General features: G+C 42.6%; 1 protein-coding gene across 1 annotated transcript in view; it reads left to right on the top strand.

Moving 5' to 3' along the window:
• Positions 1-7,073, top strand: part of HADH (hydroxyacyl-CoA dehydrogenase) — a 62,621-nt gene extending 55,548 nt beyond the window's left edge. Inside the window, exons 7-8 of the mRNA XM_003410389.4 lie at positions 5,161-5,277; positions 6,338-7,073. Coding sequence (XP_003410437.1) covers positions 5,161-5,277; positions 6,338-6,456 — 236 coding nt within the window. The 3' untranslated portion in view covers positions 6,457-7,073. The remainder of the gene's footprint in view (positions 1-5,160; positions 5,278-6,337) is intronic.
• Positions 7,074-18,783: the final 11,710 nt, after the last annotated feature.

Raw genomic sequence — 18,783 nt, 5'->3', positions numbered from 1 at the left:
GTCTTCAGGAAGGGAGGGGTGGGTGGAGTAGAGGAAGGAGCTTGTGTGTTGTAGCTGTGTGAGCTTGGGCCTCACCCCTTTGGGCCCTGGTGCCTTGTCACTGTGTTCTTAGGGGTCCCGGGGCTCTCTGTGAGACCTCTGGGGCACAGCTCTGGGACCCCCTTAAGTCCCAGCCAGAATGGTTCCATGACCCACCTGGATTTATATCCTGGATCTTTGCTTTTAGTTAAAAGGTTTAGTGCTTTAAAAGAAATAATAATTTATAAATCACTAAGCGAGGTGATTTCTAAAATTCCTTAAGATCCTAAAATTCTATGGCTATATGATGGGTGATGGGAAATATGGGACAAGGCTGATAATATGATAAAGACTTCCTAGTAGCCCTCTGCCCTTACTGAGTGATATTGGGGTACTTTTTTTTTTTTTAACCATAAGCATGGTCTAAAATTTTTTCCGGAAATATTGTTGATTGACAAAGAATAGTCTTCCCTGTTCTAGAAATACAAGACATGTATCCTGCCTGCTCCCCCCACCCCCCCGCCCCCATTTCTCCAAAGGTAACTACCCTGGCTGCCTCAAAGGTAAACAAGCCTGACTAAGGCTGAATAAAAAGCAAGTGTAATTGTTTTCAGTTACTTCATTCACAAATGCTTGCTCCTGAGAATGTCATTTTTGAAACAAAACATTTACACCAGCTCTTCCAGGGAGATGAAAGCACATTTACTTCCTCAAAATCTGCTTTAAATATTAAAACTTTGCTCTGTGGTTTATGGAAGCAGTTGCCTCACTTTTGCTCCAAGATCAAACCAACACTTCTGTGTTTATCTATCAACAAATATGCCTAATTACACCTCAAAGAAAGCGTAAAGCATTTGCCTTACCTTGAAAGGCTTTTTTTTTTTTTTTTAAATAAAATGCTACTTTTTAGAACGTAGCAGTGGGTGATCCCCATCTTAGTGGTGTTTTTCTCACTGAGACATACGGTTGTTTTGATATATTTTCAAATGTACTGTGTATCTGATTGTTAGTTGAAAACCATTTTCTTGTCCTCTGACCCTTACCATCCATCACTAACCACTGTGAGATGAGGCTGGAAGGGCCACTTCTGGCCCCACATGGGACATGCTCGTCTGTTCTTAGCGCTACTAACAACAGAGCCCTCCTTGTCGGTCCCTCTGCCTCTCTCTCCAGCAGCCTTCTTGGGGCTTGTGAGCTGGAGCATTCCCTTGGGGAGGGGCTGGACATCATGTCTGGGTTGGGTGCTGCTTCCCAGGAGTCCACAGTAAGGTCTCTACTTCTTAGGTTGCACCTTAGGCTTTGTACCATGTCCCTCTGCCACCTTTCTGCTTCTCCCCGTTTCAGCCAACACAGAGGAGTGTTTAACTGCATGCCCGCCATCCAGTTTCCATTTACCTGCTGCTCAGCTGCCCTGAGCGTCAGTTCCGCTTTAAAACCTGAAATTATCTTGGAATCTCCCTCTCTGGCCTGCCACTTCTGTCCGCTGGTCATTTTTACTTCGTGCCTGTTCTGCCTTTTCCTCTCTCCTTTCCCTATGCCAGTCTGGCTGCCTCAGCTCCTTCAGGCAACAAAGGAACCCACATTACGTGTCTTTACAAACTGGTATCTTCTGTAACACAGCCGTCTGCCATGCTTGCAGTAAAAGGGTAAAGTTGTTACCGAAATGTACTGTACTGTATCTCCCACATCTACAGCTGAGGGAGTCTCAGGATCCAGCAGCTATTTAAAAAACCTCTGTAATGTAGACACTATGTGACTTCGTTTAGCCCAGCCTTTTCTGAACTCATTTCGGAAAAAGTTTTCTTTGCAGTACTGTTGATGCCCCATCCACACATACTGTTAAATGCTGCTTTGTGTGATGGAGGCTTGTCATAAGGATGCGTGGCATATTCGAGCAGAGAATCATCTCAGCCATGGACCAGTCAGGTCTCCTGGACACTGAGCGGCTTTCAGGAAGCTTGCGAACTCCCCACGGTATCTGCTGGTGGTTCATTGGCCCTCTCTTACCACTGCCCCTGACTACTCTGAGCCTCATGGCTTCTGCTGCATGGTGCCTTCTTTCTCAGTGCCTTTCAGCTGCTGTCCTCACTCTCTTCCTTTCAGGAAAATTTGCTCTAATGGAGGGCCTGATTGGTGCAGTTAGTCACTTTTGCTCCTGTGGGTCAGAGCTCTCTGCAGACCTTTGAGGAGGCTGGTGCCCAATGGTGGCCTGCTGCTCCTGGCAGACACCCACTGCGATTGGTCGACTCTGGCAGGGTTGGCGGCCACATGGTTAGCTTTTCTTAGGAGGGATGTGCTGGTGGCAGTGCCTGGTAGCTTAATGAGCCCGCCCGAGTCACTGTATGACATCCTGCTCACTGCCACTGCTTGCTCAAGACATTTTCAGTGGTTCTGTAGTGACCTACCAAATAAGCGCCTTTTCTTCTCACCATCAGCCCCTGCTGTCATCACCACATGCTTTACTTTCACCTTTCTCACAAGGCCTACCTGAGTTTCCTCAGTGCTGCAAAATGGACATAATCTCTGTTATCGTAACTCTGTTTATGCTTCACATCCCTGTTGGGGCTCTTGCCACTCTCTCCCCTTTCTTCTCCTGTTGTATTCTGTTTGCTGGGCAGTGTCTGGGTCCTCCTCATCTTTATACCCCAAAGTGCTTGTCAGTGACAGGCATTTAGTAAGTAACTGTTGATGAATAAAGTGGCTGTGCCCCGTTTCTGATCCTTAACCCGGCTTGTTGTCATTGCCAAGAATGGTTGGTAGGTGGCGCTGATGAGCTAGCAAGAGAAAGAAGGTGGGGCAGGTCCCAAGTCCCAGGTTACAGGTCCCCAGCCAAGAAGATTTGAAAGTTCACTGGTGAAGCTTTTCTTTATTGTCTTGTCCAGCGGTAGGGGCTCTTACCCTTGGGGAGAGGGAGCTCCTGAACCTCCCACGGTTGGCGTAGAATTCTGTGTACATGTGCAGTTTTTATGGAGAGAGTGTCAGATTCTCAGAGAAGTACTTGGCTTTAAAGAAGTGTAGGAATTATTAGTCTGTACAACATGACACAACATTTAACCCGTACTTGGCACACCAATCTGCCTGTTTATTTCTCTTGGGGTTTTTTTTTTTTTTTTGGCAACTATTTTATTCTGTACTACTCAGAAGGATTTTTCCATTTACAGTGACTGGAAACTGTTTAGATTTTTTACATGATATGCTCTAACTGTGTTTTGAAGTAAACTTGTCCTCAAAAGAGCCTCTGAATCTGGAATTACACCTCGCCACTAGCTCTAGGGTTCACTATCCTCTCGTTGAATATAGATTTGATTAAATAACTCTGGTTAAATTGGAACTATTATGTAATCAGATTTCTGCTCCCAAGGAGCTTACATTCTAACGAAGGGAGACAGACCATAATAAATGAACCAGTGGAGAACATGTTAGGTTTTCATCGGTGGTAGTGGAGAAAACTAGTAGGATGGTGAGAGTCCCAGCCTGGAGTTCCAGCAGTTGCAGTTTTATACATTTTATATATAGGGATGTGTCACGGCTCTGATGAGGCGACACTGGAGCAGAAAACTGAAGGAAGTCAGGGTTCGGGCCATACAAATATCTGAAGGCAGAGTGTTCCAAGCACAGGGACCAGCAGGTGCTAATCCATGAGAGAGGAGTATGTTTGGCTGTCAACTCAGCGTTCTGGTTATAACACCATAGAAGCCTCGGGGTCTCATGAAATCCTCTGAGCAGAATCCATTTATGAGCTGTGGAGTCACACCCCAACTATGACATGTTCTGTCTCACCCCTGCTTTTGCACGTGCTGTTCTCTGCCTGGAATGCCCTTTTCACCTGCTCTTCTCCTGGGATTCTCTTCATCCTTGGGAACCTGGGCTTCGGTGGTGGTGGCTTTGGTGAAGTCATTGCAGTCTGAGTAAATTGCTCCATCTTTGCTCACACTGAACCTTGTGAATCTTCATGAATCTTTAGCACTTGTTAGGTTGAAATTTTTGGTGTACACATCTGAGCTCTCTGGTATCGTGAGTTCTGAGAATTTGTCTTGTTTTTCTTTGTCTTGTTCAGTGCTTGGTGCATTTTAGAAACTAAATAAGTTGACTGAATGAAAAGAGGGCCTTTATAAAGCTAACGTATATCGTTATTCCTTGCTTTCAGTCACAGTTGTCAGAATCCTCTGGTTGACTAACTGGTATAGTACTCATAATGTCATCCAAGAAAAGTAATTGGGTGGTATTTTAATTTCATCCCCTTGAATTACCTTGAAATCCTTTGATTTACTTTAGTATTCCATATGCCTTGGAAAATACAGTCTTTATAGATGTTTAAGTAGTTCTTACTCTTTGTGCCTAAAAGTCGGCGATTTTTAGGTATAAAATCCTGTCTGTTTTAGCATTTTCCCCTCCTTTAACTAGTTTTGGTATGGTTGACCATTATGTTTTGGAACAAAATTCTAGGTAGCCACTGTATAGACAGACTATTCCAGTTCCTGATTTTGAAGGAAGGGAGCAGTTCCCTATAAAGGTCTCTTGTGTCCCCAGGTCAATACAGTAAGGGTAAAATGCCTAGGAAAAAGCCCACGGGCCTTTGTCTTAGTCCACTCAGGCCACTGTCAAACCTGCATGACAATTCTAAATAATGTTTGGGCTCTTCTTTACACAGTTATCTTGAATAAAGCGTTTATGTGAATGTGACTCTGTAGGAATACTCATTGCCTGTAAACCAAGAAAGCTGGAAAAGAAATGTACTTTTCCACATAAAAACAAAGCTTTATTAATTCTTGCCTCTTTTAAAGAAGCCTGTTTCTCCATCAAAAAATACGATCTAGCTTTAAATATGACATTTTAGTAAATTATTCCAGAGTTGGAAAAATCCCCATCAATTAGAAAGTAATGTTTCCAGGGCCTTCTCTCTCCATCAACGAGGTAGTAATGCTCTAGAATTCACCTCACATGGCGGAATAGCTTCAAAAATTTTGTGACGTATTTGGCTTGTACTTCTGAGATGAAATTTTAATTAAGCCAGGAATTCTGTTTCTAAGAGTTTTTTTGAATGCGCAGATCTATAAAACTTCAGTAATTGTGGGACTAACCCTGTGACAGGGAGAATTGTGGGAAGGATGGCGGTGACTCAGCGTTGCCCTTTTCTCCCAGGTGACGCGTCCAAGGAAGACATCGACATTGCTATGAAGTTGGGAGCTGGGTACCCTATGGGCCCATTTGAGCTTACTGACTATGTTGGGCTGGATACTACAAAGTTCATCCTAGACGGTAGGAATTGGAATTCTCTGTTTTCTGTCTTTTATTGAGGTGAAGTTGTGTCTGTGAACTATGGACTATAAAAAAACTGCATGTTTAATAACTGTGAGTCTGAGCAGAGCTTCCAGAGTCCACATCCCTGCCTTAGCAGCATAAAGACTCAAGTTAATAGATAGGAGAAGGACAAATGTGGTGGTGTGGTACCTCTGAACAGGGTAACCTTTTTTATTTTTTAATTTTTAAATAATTAGATTTCACAGGATGTTACAAATACAGTACAAACAGGTACCCTTCACCCAGTTTCCCCAATGGTTACGTCTTATATAACCATAGTGCAGTATCAAAACCAGGAAATTGACATTGGTATAATGTGTCCTTCACCACATGTGTTGATTTGTGTAACCTCCATTGCAGTCCAGTACACAACCATTTTTTAAAAATGTATCCATTTTAATGTAGTGACTCTGAAGACAGGGTAAAAATAATTATTGAAACTGGAGTGAAGCCAAATGTAGCTCATTACTCAAAACCACCGAAGTCAAATGTAGCTCATTACTATCAGGTTTCACAAAGAATACTTGCATATTTGAGAGGACTGAGAAGTAGGAGATTTTGCATTTTATGAGGACGAAGAATTTTTTTTTTTAAGACTATACCAGTAGTAGCAAATGCAGATTTTAAACATGTATTCCGAAAGCTGTTTAAATGTGTCACTAAGGAGTCAAACCAAGAAATCAGTGGCCTCTGTTTGTGTTCTTAGACCTTTGGCAAACTGAAGTCTGGCTTTAGTGATTACCAGGAAGGGCCGGGATAAGCAAGATGGCCCTCTGAAGCTGGGCCTCGAGCTGCACCGCCATGTGGCAGCCCAGGCTCTAGGGCTGATGTGGCTGGGTCAGCTAAGCCCTCCTTGTGCCTGAGCTGTGCTGGCCCGAGTGGGCACCATGCCTGAGAGGCTCTCCCACATCAGGATAGAAGCCCTTTTCTCCAAGCTCTGTCAGACTGGCCCTGGGAATGCTGAAGCATAAAAGTAAAACACAAGACTTCATCCTAAATCCTTTCCCTCCTCTAACAGGGTGGCATGAAATGGATGTACAGAACCCCTTGTTTCAGCCCAGTCCGATCCTGAATAAACTGGTAGCAGAGAATAAGTTGGGCAAGAAGACTGGAGAAGGATTTTACAAATACAAATGATGCGCAGCGCCTCTGGCTCCAGGAAGGACCCACGGAAGCGTGTACCAGCCAGCTCCCCAAGTGGCCTCGGGAATGCTGTCCAGTCAGACATTCCCTCACACCGCACAGTCTGCTCAATGTGCATTTTTGATTATAATCTTTCTGAAATAATTATTTACACTAGTTACAGTAATAACAGATTCCTTCACTGAGAACTAACTCCCTTTTTTAGTCTATTCATTTTGGGGTATTTCCTGAAAAACTTTATACCCTTGGTGCCTTGGAGCAAACATTTCTTTTCATTTTCATAAGAATTGCCTGAATTCATTCACTTGCAAAGGGAAAAAGCCTTCCTCTGAGAGCCCTGTGTTTTCATCATTGCCTCGAGGGAGAGTCATGAGCCATTGAGATGTAGTATGTCCATGCAGTGTGTATTACAGCATTTGCTACCTGCAGCTTTGAGCCTTACCCTACATTCTGGGTGTGACATAAGATGTTATGTCTTTATTCAACTCATCATCAGGATGCTGCTGCTGGATTGGTGGGAATAACTGTGCTGGGTTTGCAGGAAGAGCTTTGTTCTCATGGTCATTCACATCTGCAATCTTAGTGATTACTGTCTCTGTCTTTTTTTTTTTTAAGAAATCAATGTGTTACAAACAACTTATAAATTGACTTTAATAAAATGTAATCTTTTAATCTATAAAAATTTGGATTGAAAATAAAAATATAATTTCAAATCATAATAAGTTTAAGTGTTTATAAAAGTAAAGATTGGTAATTTAAGCAAAAACTATGCCCCATCTTCCTTGGCTTATTATTCTTTTTTAAAGTGTCAGTGGTAGGGAAGGAAAAGGCAAGGGAAGACATTCACATATAAACCTGCCTGTGACTGTCCCTTCCAGATTTCTTACCAGTAAAGCAGTAATAGGACAGAGAGAAAGATTTTTAAGGAACATCTGTTTCTTCTTTGCCAGCAAAGTCAAATAGTGTAACACAAGCTTCTTTTAATCATTGGCCTGAGAAAGTGTCTTCCAAGATCGAATTTTGAAGCTGGAAAGATGTCAGAAACCCTGAGGTCAGTGGCCTCCCTTACAGAAAGCTCAAGTGATGTGCCCAAGGTCACCAGAAGTTTTGTAGCAGAGCCAGAATTAGAACTAGGTCATGATGATAAATACAAAATAGCACATTTGAAAACCTCAATCCAGAGTTGCAGACAGGACTGTCACCAACATGGACATCACAGTTCTAATGGCTGAGAATATTTTTTTCTTCATTCTGTGATTGATAAAAAGGAGCTTACAAATAAATTTTTAATTTGAATCTAATTATAGCAGAGTGTGAAAATAAATAAATATGCACTTACGTTTCTACCACACATAGAACCAGGTTTATTTAGGAAACTTTTGGGTTATATAAAACGTTCCCTAACGAAAAGAGGAAGCACCTGCGAAGCCACCACCATTTCCATTAATAAAGGTTACCCCTGTGGTCTGACAGCTCCCTGCTCACTCCCAGGCTGACTCTTGACCTTTAACATGAGTCCTGGGCTTAGGAGGAGGGGGCTTCACTTCTCACTCTCTGACCAGAGTCCCCATAGGATGTGGCCCTTGGCCTGGAAATGGCAGGGCTCTTTCTTGACCACTGAATTCCAGGAAAGAGATAAAACTCAGCAATGTGCCTATCAGCCTGAGAACCACGCCTGCCAGATACAAGGGTGCGGTGACATTTTCTGAGATTTTTAAATGCATTTTTAGCCTACCAGAAGTCAAAAAGCCTGGCCTCTGAGCATCTTTTTATCCTTTTCAAAATATCTTTTCCATGCGTCCTGTTTGGGACCTGGAAGACATTTGAACATCCTTCTCTCCTTATACATGGGAGGTGGGAGTGGCTTTCTCCATGTCTTTGCTCTCTCAGGTGAGTACAGCTGCTTCCCACAGGGAACTCCAAGGGCTGAAGGAAAGTCTCCTCAGTCAGGTCCTCTGCTTTCAAATATAGACCAGCTGCACACGGAGCTGCTGCTCTTTTCCTCTCCTGTGTTTTGGCCAAACTTGTTTAGGAAGGAGGGTGAGTCCGGGCAGTGCTGCTGGGCCCCGACCTCACCGCTGCCATTCCTCTTCACTTCCCAAGCTTACCTCCAAATAAAAACCATGAATCTTTTATAAAAATTTTAAAGTACCAGGTTTTGGTCAAGAGGACACTTTTCCCCCCTGCCCCTTCCTCTTAGTATTATTTTTATTCCTACATTAAAAAAAAAAAAAATTTAAGATTAAAAATAAAACCATACAATCTATGAAATGTCTTGTTGAATAAGACTAAGTGAGCCGCTGAGCATAACTGTCACCTAGACTTCAATTGTTTATTAAAATAGAGTTTTTCAAAGAGTAGTTTTAATATTTATTAAGATGTCTTTGTAAAATAAAAGTTATAGCCCTTTAATATCTTTAAGATGGTAAAAACGGCATGGGGTAGTATCTCACCTCCTCTGACCCCACAAGGGGAAAGGAGAGCCAAGATCAGTAGCACAAGCCTGACTCCCATGATGTGGAAGCCAGATAAGCCTCCTCTCTCCACCATCTTTACTAATTCTACCACCCATCTCTTGCACAGCTCTCTGTGCTTCTCTGCTGGGTTCGATAATTCGTTGCAGTGGACACACGGAACTCACCATACTCACAATTATGGGGTTTGTTAGGGAAGTACCAGTTACAATTGGCTCAAGAACACTCAGGATAAAAAAAAAAAAAATTTTTTTTTTTTTTTTTACTCAGGATAGAGTTCTTTAATCAGGATAGCCTCTCCCCAGCTGTGCTTGCAGGCACGCCTCTCCCTGGCCCTTAGTCTCTGCCCAAAGGCACCCACCTTTCTCTCTCTGTGGGTTCGGCCCACCATGCTGTCTCCTGCTGCTGGGTCTCGCCTTCCTCGGTGGTGGTGGTGGGCTCCTCCCCTCTGCTCTGGAATTGGCTCTTTTAAGGCAAAACTGACCGATCCCCTTGGTAGGCCACAATGACCCTATCACACAATCACCTATATGGGAGTTGCAAGACCATGGCTAGGAAGGCTGAGCACAAAATTAATTTGTCACATTGCAAAGATTCACTGTAAATAACAGTTTCTCAGGGAAAATAGTTGGTTAACTTCTTTTGACATCAGTTATAAGGTGTATTTGCAGTACTGGAACTGCTAAATGGCACAGCATGGGGGTAAGGTGGGGCCAGGTCATGAAACAGAATCTGTGGTATAAAAATCAGGTGTTGTATAATGATTCATCACTGGGTTCTGGTAAATAGTGAATTTCTGACTAACACGTCAGCTTTCAGAAGTTCATTTTAGACTGAACCACTCATAGTTGATAGAGTAAGACCAGTATGTTAGTCATGGCTTATACAACAATATGCAGTAATTATGTTTTCTCTCTGTTGGTGAGTTGCACTTTTCACACATTTGAAACAAGCTCTTGTCTTGTCCCACCTTGATTTTAATCCACTTAATATTTCACCCTAAGTAACCGATTAAGTCTACCACAAATACAAGGTGTGGCTATAATTTTATGGGACTTTCTTGTAAACAAGTATCAATGGTGCATAAATAGTAATCTTAAAAATGCTTTAAACAGTGGGACCATCGCTATATTTTCAAGGCTATGTTTTGAAAGGCAGAACCCATTTGGCTGTGGAAATTCTTTTTTAAATCAATCTCATTGTTTGATAATCACAACTTTTTTGGTTATTTCAGCAATCTGTCTTGATGGAACACCTCCTATTTTTAAATGGCAGAACAAAGTTTAACTCCTGAAAGACACAAAATCACATCATTGATACTAATTTTATTCAATTTTTTTTTTAATTTAAAATAACTGTAGCTGCTGTAGTATTAATCTATATAAATGATTAATACCACAGACCTTGGAGTTAAAACAGATGGGTTCTGGTTCTCAACTCATCACTCTACCTATGTAACCTCGGGGTTATTTCTGGTTTGGATATATCTACTAAGACAGGCCTAATCACGGAACCTCTCCTAAGGGGTTGTTGAGAACCATGTGAGACGATGGCTTTCAAGTGTTGAGCTCACTGCCTAGCACAGACAGGCCAATTGTGGCTAACCTCCTTCTGTGCCCAGCTTGGAATGAGGCCATAGTTCCTGTAAACCTAACGGGTTACAGTCAGCTCTGAACCTTCCACACCTGGGGGGAACAGACTGAAGATTGGGAACAGGCCCAAGTGCCTCATAAAAGAGTCTTAGAAGTTACGCTGTTGGGTCACTTGGGTAAAAGATTAGAGCTAAAGCTCCGTACTCCACCACACAGCCACTCCAGAAGGTCTTTCCGAACTTCAGCAGAGGTGCAGCTCAGGCCTAATCAGGAGGGGTTAAAGTGCAGGGGAACAGTCACTCCTGTAGGTTACGTTGTGTGTATGGGCAGTAGACTGGATGGTTTAAGACTCCAGGAAAATATAACTACGTAGGAAAGAAGTTCCCCAAGATTCTCCTAATCACATAGGGTAATTTGGGAAAGTGGTGGTATATGAACAGGAGGAAAATTTAACTTAAGTCTATCGTAGTGTAGTTTTCAAATGACATTAGGCGAGCTTCTAAAGATTCACTCTTCGGCTGAAGTTGTGGGAGTGAGTCCCCACTAAGTCTCTTAATCAGTTACTTCAGACAAGGGAGCAATAGCAGGGATCACCCTTAGGGCTGAAACTAATTCAAGCAGGTCTTGAGTCAGTGTCAAGGTGCAGGGAGGGGTTACTATAACCGATTTAAGCATTAGTTTTTATTAAGGTAGAGCCCCTTTGCATGGCAGAGGATTTGTGATGCAGAGAAGCCATGGTGTCTGAATGTGGGTCTCCAAGCCACATTCCTTTAGATGCACTTACTGGAATATTCTACCAGAAACATGTAGCCTGTTCTCAGGCAAGCAGGTATTGTAAAGGAAAACCCTGGGATGAGAACACTGCTTCCTGCTATCTCAAACAGCCACTTGACTCAAATACCAAGTTTAGAAGACAGGAAACTGAGAAGCTCTCCAAACCAGTGCTGGAGGGCAGAAGGCATTTTGAAACTAAATTTTCTACTGTGGGCAGTTTGAATGGCTGAACTGTAAATGGCAAATGCTTCTGGAAAGGTAGTTTTCCAGAGCCCCGTATCCTCAGTATTAAAGTTCTGGGGAAGTTCAAGGGCACAGAGCAATCTTTCCCTCCACTGCACTGATTTGTAGTAGCCCAGGCAGACAGAGTGAAAAGCTCTTGTCTAGCCCTGCTCTAGTCCCCTTTGATTTGAGTCCTAGGGATGAGGCTGTCTGGTGCAAACGTGCTCCGGATTTTAGGTGAAGAAGCTCCTGCTTAAGTGGTGAAAGTACGGTGCAAAGAGAGGGAAATAGAAACTTGAGTGTACACACACATCCTGGTCTAAGCATGCACAGTACATGGCGATGGGAAAGAGAATTAACTACCCTGTCAGTACTTGGTCTCAGGTGGATGCTTTCCAACAGCTGGCTTGGCATTCTTTCAAGTCATAGGCCTAAGGTAAGGTTATTAATGCTATGTCTTGATTTTCTCTATTGTCCTCCCGTTCTTGTTAAGTCTTGTGTGTGTACCGGGAGGGGGAAGGGAGGTTGTCTTTTGCTAAGAGAGAAAATTAGTTTATAGCATCCTTTTATTAAAATCACAACTAATCCCAAATACCAGGAGGTTGGTGAGAGGACACCATATCTTATTCATGTGACTTGCAATTTGCACACCCACCCCACCCCCATGAACCACAGCCTCCTGGGGACTCTGCACTCCAGGGTCCTTTATCAACTCTTGAAATCCCCCACCAATTCTGGCTGAAGAAGGAGCCCTGGTGGTGCACTGATTAAGTACATGCCTGCTAAGCAAAAGGTCAGGGTTTGAACCCATCAGCCACTCTGAGGGAGAAAAGACCTGGTGACCTGCTCCCATAAAGATTACAGCCTAGGAAACCCTATGGGGGAGTTCTGCTCTGTCACATGGGGTTGTCATGAGTTGGAATCAACAACACACAACAAATGGCTGAAGATCTTATCATTCATCTGAGAAACCCTGCTCTGGGGAGAAAAGACAGAAGGGGAGAATAGAGACAATCATTCCAAACAAGTGTCAGAAGAAAAGTGCAGTTGGCCACAATGTTGAATGTGTCTCTTTCAGGTTGAAAACTCATGAAAACCGGATGGTTTTTGCCAGGGCTGCCTGAATGAGTTTGAGTTTCCTAGGGCCAGGCACTGAGAGGACAGCCATAGCTAATTGGCACCTTAGAAGTAGAGCAGGCATAGCGTACGCAGCATGTGTGAAACAGGTAAGATTTTCCACAAGGCACCTTTGGGCTTTCGTTAGCACCCCAGTGAGTACCACATACCCCTTGTGTTTGATACTCGGGAGCTCATCAGTGCTGAAGGGTGTCTCAAGACCTGGGCATGAAGGGTAAGCTAGATTTTAAAGCTGTTACCTTTCTCCAATTGTGCAGTAGTTATCTGAACTAACTTTGAAAGGGTCTGCAATAAACAGGCCAAATTGTGGGGCTCCATTTAGAAGCAAAGATGGCGAGACTACGTCTCCCATACTTGGCATATGTTATCAGGAGGAATCAGTCCCTGGAGAAGGACATCATGTTTGGTAAAGCAGAGGCTCAGCAAAAAGAGGAAGACCCTCAAAGAGATGGGTTGACACAGTGGGGCTGCACAAATGGGCTCAAGCATAACAACGATTGTGAGGATGGCGCAGGACCAGACAGTGTTCTGTTGCAAACAGGGTCGCTGTGAGTTGGAGCCAACGCAGCGGCACCTAACAACAATTTTTACTTTTGTTACCTTATAACATTATCTTGCTGATGGGAGAAAAATCATCATAGCATGGAACAAGAGTCAGTGATTCCACTGAGTTCAAATTCTGAAACTAAGTTGGAGAAACGAAAATGACTATCAGTTCCGCTGTGACTACAAAGAAGCAGTCAAGATGATGTGTGATTACTTCTATTATTTGTATGCAACGTTCTTAGTCCACCTGGCAAATAATATATTTTCTACCAATTTCTCCCAAAGTTTTTTATGGAGTTCAAAAATTTAATCTGTTTAGCTGGTAAAATCTCAAGGCTCTGACCCAGTAAAAACCAGACACTGCCCCCTTTTGTTTAAGTACTTCCTTGATCTTTGCCCAAAATAGACTGGTTAGTCCTGGCTACCAACTGCTTCCATGGGCAGAAAAAATAAACTCATATGTTCTATGGCTATGGGCAATAAAAAACGAACTCTTTCTTACACTGGACAAAAAAAAGCATGTTTTCTAAAAAATAGAAAACAATTTAAGAAGACATTTAGCCCACAAAGAAGTATGCTCAAAGGGGTTAAGTGCACAGCAGCCAATAAATGTAGAAATGGACTTTGTTCAGGTCTGGGTGACTAGAAACCTGGCATTTCCCCACTGTGCCCTCTCCTTCCTAATATAAGTTGCTATTTTTTAAAGTCCAACTTAGTAGTTGGAGAGGGGGATGCTTGAACATTGTAACAAATGCAGATGGTGGACAATCTTACAAACAATAAAAAACATTTTTCTTGTGCACGATTATTTGAGCATAGCCCATTGGCAGGTACTCAATAAAAACACTGAATGCATTATTTTTTTTTTAGTTCCATTCTACTGTGACCCACAGATAGGCTGATGATGTTACCATTGTTTCTTCAGTAAGAGCAAGGAAATAAAAGTCACGTTCTTCAAGTTTTACTGTAAATTATTATTTTAACATCACCAAATACCAAAAAAAAAAATTTTTTTTTAATATCCTAATCTCTATAAAATTCCAATGTAGGTTGATTTGTGCCAATGTTTATTTTAAATAGCTGCTCTTATACACCCTTTCCTTTTCTCTCTGCAGCCATTCCTAGTTTCAGAGTTAGATAATGCAGGTCTTCCCAAAAGGAGAGTTGCAAAAGTTTAAAACAGCAACTTTCACAATGACATCCACTAAATGATAGTCACAAAAGCAATGATCTTATTTTTGCTACAATATAAACATTGTTTAGAAACACATCCTTCTAAATATTAAGATGTTTAACCACAATTTTTACAGTTCCTATTTAAAAATTTTATCCATTTTTTATAACATTTTAAAAAATACCCTTTGCCGGACCATGGTTTCAGGGGACATCTAAACCAATTGGCAAAATAAAATCTATTAAGAAAACATTCTGCATCCCACTTTGAAGAGTAGCATCTGGGGTTTTAACCACTAGCAAGTGGCCATCTAAGATGCATCAATGAGTCTCAACCCACTTGGATCAAAGGAGAATGAAGAACACCAAGGACACAAGGTAACTACAAGCCCAAGAGACAGAAAGGGCCACATGAACCAGGAACTACATTATCCTGAGACCAGAAGAACTAGATGGTGCCCAGCTACAACTGATGACCGCCCTGACAGGGAACACAACAGAGAACCCCTGAGGGTGCAGGAGAACAGTGGGATGCAGACACCAAATTCACATAAAAAAACTAGACTTAATGGTCTGACTGAGACTAGAAGGACCCCAGTGGTCATGGCCCCTAGACCTTCTGTTGGCCCAGGAGAGGAACCATTCCCGAAGCCAACTCGTCAGACGTGGATTGGACTAGACAATGGGTTGGAGGGGGATGCTGGTGAGGAGTGAACTACTTGGATCAGGTGGACTACTTGAGACTATGTTGGCATCTCCTGCCTGGAGGGGAGATGGGAGGGTGGAGGGGGTTAGAGGCTGGCAAAATGGACATGAAAAAAGAGAGTGGAAGGAGGGAGCGGGCTGTCTTACTGGGGGGAGAGTAATTGGGAGTATGTAGGGCGTAGTGGTTAAGCGCTATGGCTGCTAACCAAGAGGCCGGCAGTTCGAATCCACCAGGCGCTCCTTGGAAACTCTATTGGGCAGCTCTACGCTGTCCTATAGGGTCGCTATGAGTCAGAATCGACTTGATGGCAGTGGGTAGCAAGGTGTATATAAGTTTTTATGTGAGAGACTGACTTGATTTTTAAACTTTCACTTAAAGCACAATAAAAATTATTTTTAAAAAGTACACCTGTAAGAAATCCAAGTGGGAAATGTGTGATACATATTTTTACAACAACAACGATACAGAGCAGCTGCTGAGTCTGCTTATGTACACCAAAAAAAAAACCCTTGCCATTGAGTGGATTCTGACTCATAGTGACCCCATAGGACAGAGTGGAAGTAGGAACTGTGAAATTAGGAATGACATTGAGAATGAGAATTCCAGAACAATTCATTGTGCTCATGCGAACGAAACCTGTACACAGACCAAGAGGCAGTCGTTCAAATAGAACAAGGGGATACTGAGTGGTTTCAAATCAGAAAAGGTATGTATCAGGGTTGTACTCTTTCATCATACTTATTCAATCTGTACGCTGAGCAAATAAACCAAGAAGCCAGATTGTGAAGAACTCGGCATCAGAATTGGAGGAAGACTCATTAACAACCTGGGATATACAGATGACACAACCTGTTTGTTGAAAGTGAAGAGGATTTGAAGCACTTATTGATGAAGATCAAAGACTAGAGCCTTCAGTATGTATTACACCTCAACATAAACAAAAATCCTCCCAACTGGACCATAAGCAACATCATGATAAACGGAGAAAAGATTAAAGTTGTCAAGGATTTAGATTTTACTTGGATCCACAATGAACACCCATGGAAGCAGCAGTCAAGAAATTACATGATTTATTGCATTGGGCAAATGTGCTGCAAAATACCTATTTAAAGTGTTGAAAGCCAAAGATGTCACTTTGAGAGCTAAGGTGTGCCTGACCCAAGCCATGGTATTTTCAATCACTTCATATGCATAAGAAAGCTGGACAATGAATAAGGAAGACTGAAGAATTGATGCCTTTGAGTTATGGTGGTCGAAGAATACTGAATATACCATGGACTGCCAGAATAATCAACAAATCTGTCTTGGAAGAAGTAACAGCCAGAATGCTCCTTAGAAGTGAGGATGGTGAGACTTCCTCTTATGTACTTTGGACATGTTATAGGAGGGAGCAGTCCCTGGAGAAGGACATCATGCTTAGTAGAGTGTCAGTGAAAAAGAGGAAGACCCTCAATGAGATGGATTGACACAGTGGCTGCAACAGTGGGCTCAAGCATAACAACGATCATGAGGATGGCACATGACCAGGCAGTGTTTCATTCTTTTGTACATAGGGTCGCTATGAGTTGGAACTGACTCGGTGGCACCTAACAACAGCAGCAATGTGAAAAATGATTCAACTTGTCACACACAGACACATATATATATGTTTTTTTCTTCCTGTTTTTCTTTGTATCTCCCCAGAAGCTAGGTTTGCAGAGTAGATCTTAAAATTCCCGACGCTTCTATGTATGGACGTTAATATCCTGCAGGCATAAATAGTAAATGTCATTTCTTAATAAACACTATTATGTCATGTGGAATTTAAATTTCTCTTTTGTGTCAGAACCATGCATTTCTCCCTCATGATTTTTCTTCTCTAGAAGAAAAACCACACAGATACCTTGTTATTGCTCACTGGCCCTTTATTGGAGGTTTCCAAATTGTTCCAGACTTAGACCAAAATATAGAGGAAAAAAATATTGTACTTAGGACAGCTGCAGTGGTAAGACAGTTCAAAAGTCCCTTTCCAGCTAAACAGGTAGTTACCAGCAACCCTAGGGACCAAACAACCTAACACCAGGACCAGGAGGAAAACACCCCTTCATAGTGACCAACATGCCAGGTGTGATCTCAGGGAAAAGCTCAGCACCCAGAAGGCTAACTCACCCTCCTCTTCCTGGCACATAATTCAAGCTCTGAGCTCTTAGTAGGGAAGGGAGCCAAATCACTCAGATCAAACAGAAGCTGCGGCCCTAGGAGTATCCCTTTCCCCACAGATGCCCCCAGGCTAGTTTCTCTCTTGTCCATACCTCGACCAGGACTGTTTGACTCTCCTTCCCCAGAACTGCTGCCTGCAGAAGGCTGGATTTTGGTGGAATGGGCCAGGAATGGGCACTGAGCAGTGACATCAAATTAATTAGGAAAGTTATTCTAGAGAAAATACAGAAAAGTAGGAGGGGGACAAAGTTTGTGGAAGGGACAACTGGCTCAGAGGGTTCAAACAACCCATTTTCTTCAATGTTGTTTAGTCACTTTTTGTGTGGGTGTGTCATACGAAATGTAGAGGAGTAACCAAGGGAGAGGGGTTGGCCGAGTCTTGATTTTCAGGTTTACATAGGTGGTGCTCATAACGACTCATAGCGACCCTATAGGACTGAGTAGAACTGCCCCACAGGATTTCCAAGGTGTGGCTGATGGATCCGAAAAGGTGACCTTTTGGTTAGCAGCTGAGGTATTAACCACTATGACACCAGGGCCCCAGCAACAGGTTTGGTTTGTTTTTATAGGTGGCACAGTGGTTGAGAGCTGTGGCTGCTAACCAATAGGTAGGCAGTTTGAATGCATCAGCCGCTCCTTGGAAAACGTATGGGGCAGTTCTACTCTGTCCTATAGGGTCGCTATGAGTCAGAATACACTCAACAGCAAAGGTTATGTCTGTTTGGGTGGTGCAAATGATTTTCCTTTTTAAACCTTCAACACAGCTGGGGAACAGCTTGTAATAACCTTGAAGATAGACATTAAATCACTCCTCAAATTTTTCTGGGTGGCACAAACAATTCAGCACTTGAACTCCAGCCAAAAGGCTGGCAGCTCGAACCCACCCAGAGGCACCTCGGACAACAGGCCTGGCAGTCTGCTTCACAGCCTTGAAAACCCTATGGAACAGTTCTACTCAGCACACATGGCGTCAACATGAGTCATAATTGACACAATGGCAACTAACAACAACAGTGTGTCTGTGTGTACTTAGTTTCTTCCCAAGATCCAGAAGAGCCTATCTTTCTGTTGCCATAACCTTTTTTCAAAAAGTAACACTCCAAGGTCACCTCCTATACCATTTTGTTAGATTTCCTAGTTAACCTTCGAAAAGACCATGGTGGTAGCTGAAGACTGTTTTAAATACTTGGTTCGTATATATTAAGAAACCTCAGATAATTTTCCAATGAAGTTCTGGCCACAGCTGAATATGAAACCTTTATAACAAGTAGGTCCCCTGAACATAATAGACTCCCCCCACCCCAGTTCAAGTCTAGGACTAAATGAAGAGAAATTGGAGAGGTTCCAGAGGATAGTAATGAAAATGATTAAAGGACCAATGATGAAAGGTTCAAGGAATTGGGATTACTTAGCCTGAAGAAAAATTTGAGGGGTGATTTAATGGCAATCTTCAAGTACAGTACGTGAAGGGTTATTACAAGTATGGTAGCCAGCTGTT

Source organism: Loxodonta africana, chromosome 5 (genome assembly GCF_030014295.1).
Source record: "Loxodonta africana isolate mLoxAfr1 chromosome 5, mLoxAfr1.hap2, whole genome shotgun sequence".
Taxonomy (NCBI): Eukaryota; Metazoa; Chordata; class Mammalia; order Proboscidea; family Elephantidae; genus Loxodonta; species Loxodonta africana.
The sequence above is the reverse complement of the archived record's forward strand: the minus strand, read 5'-3'. Positions and strand labels throughout refer to the sequence as shown.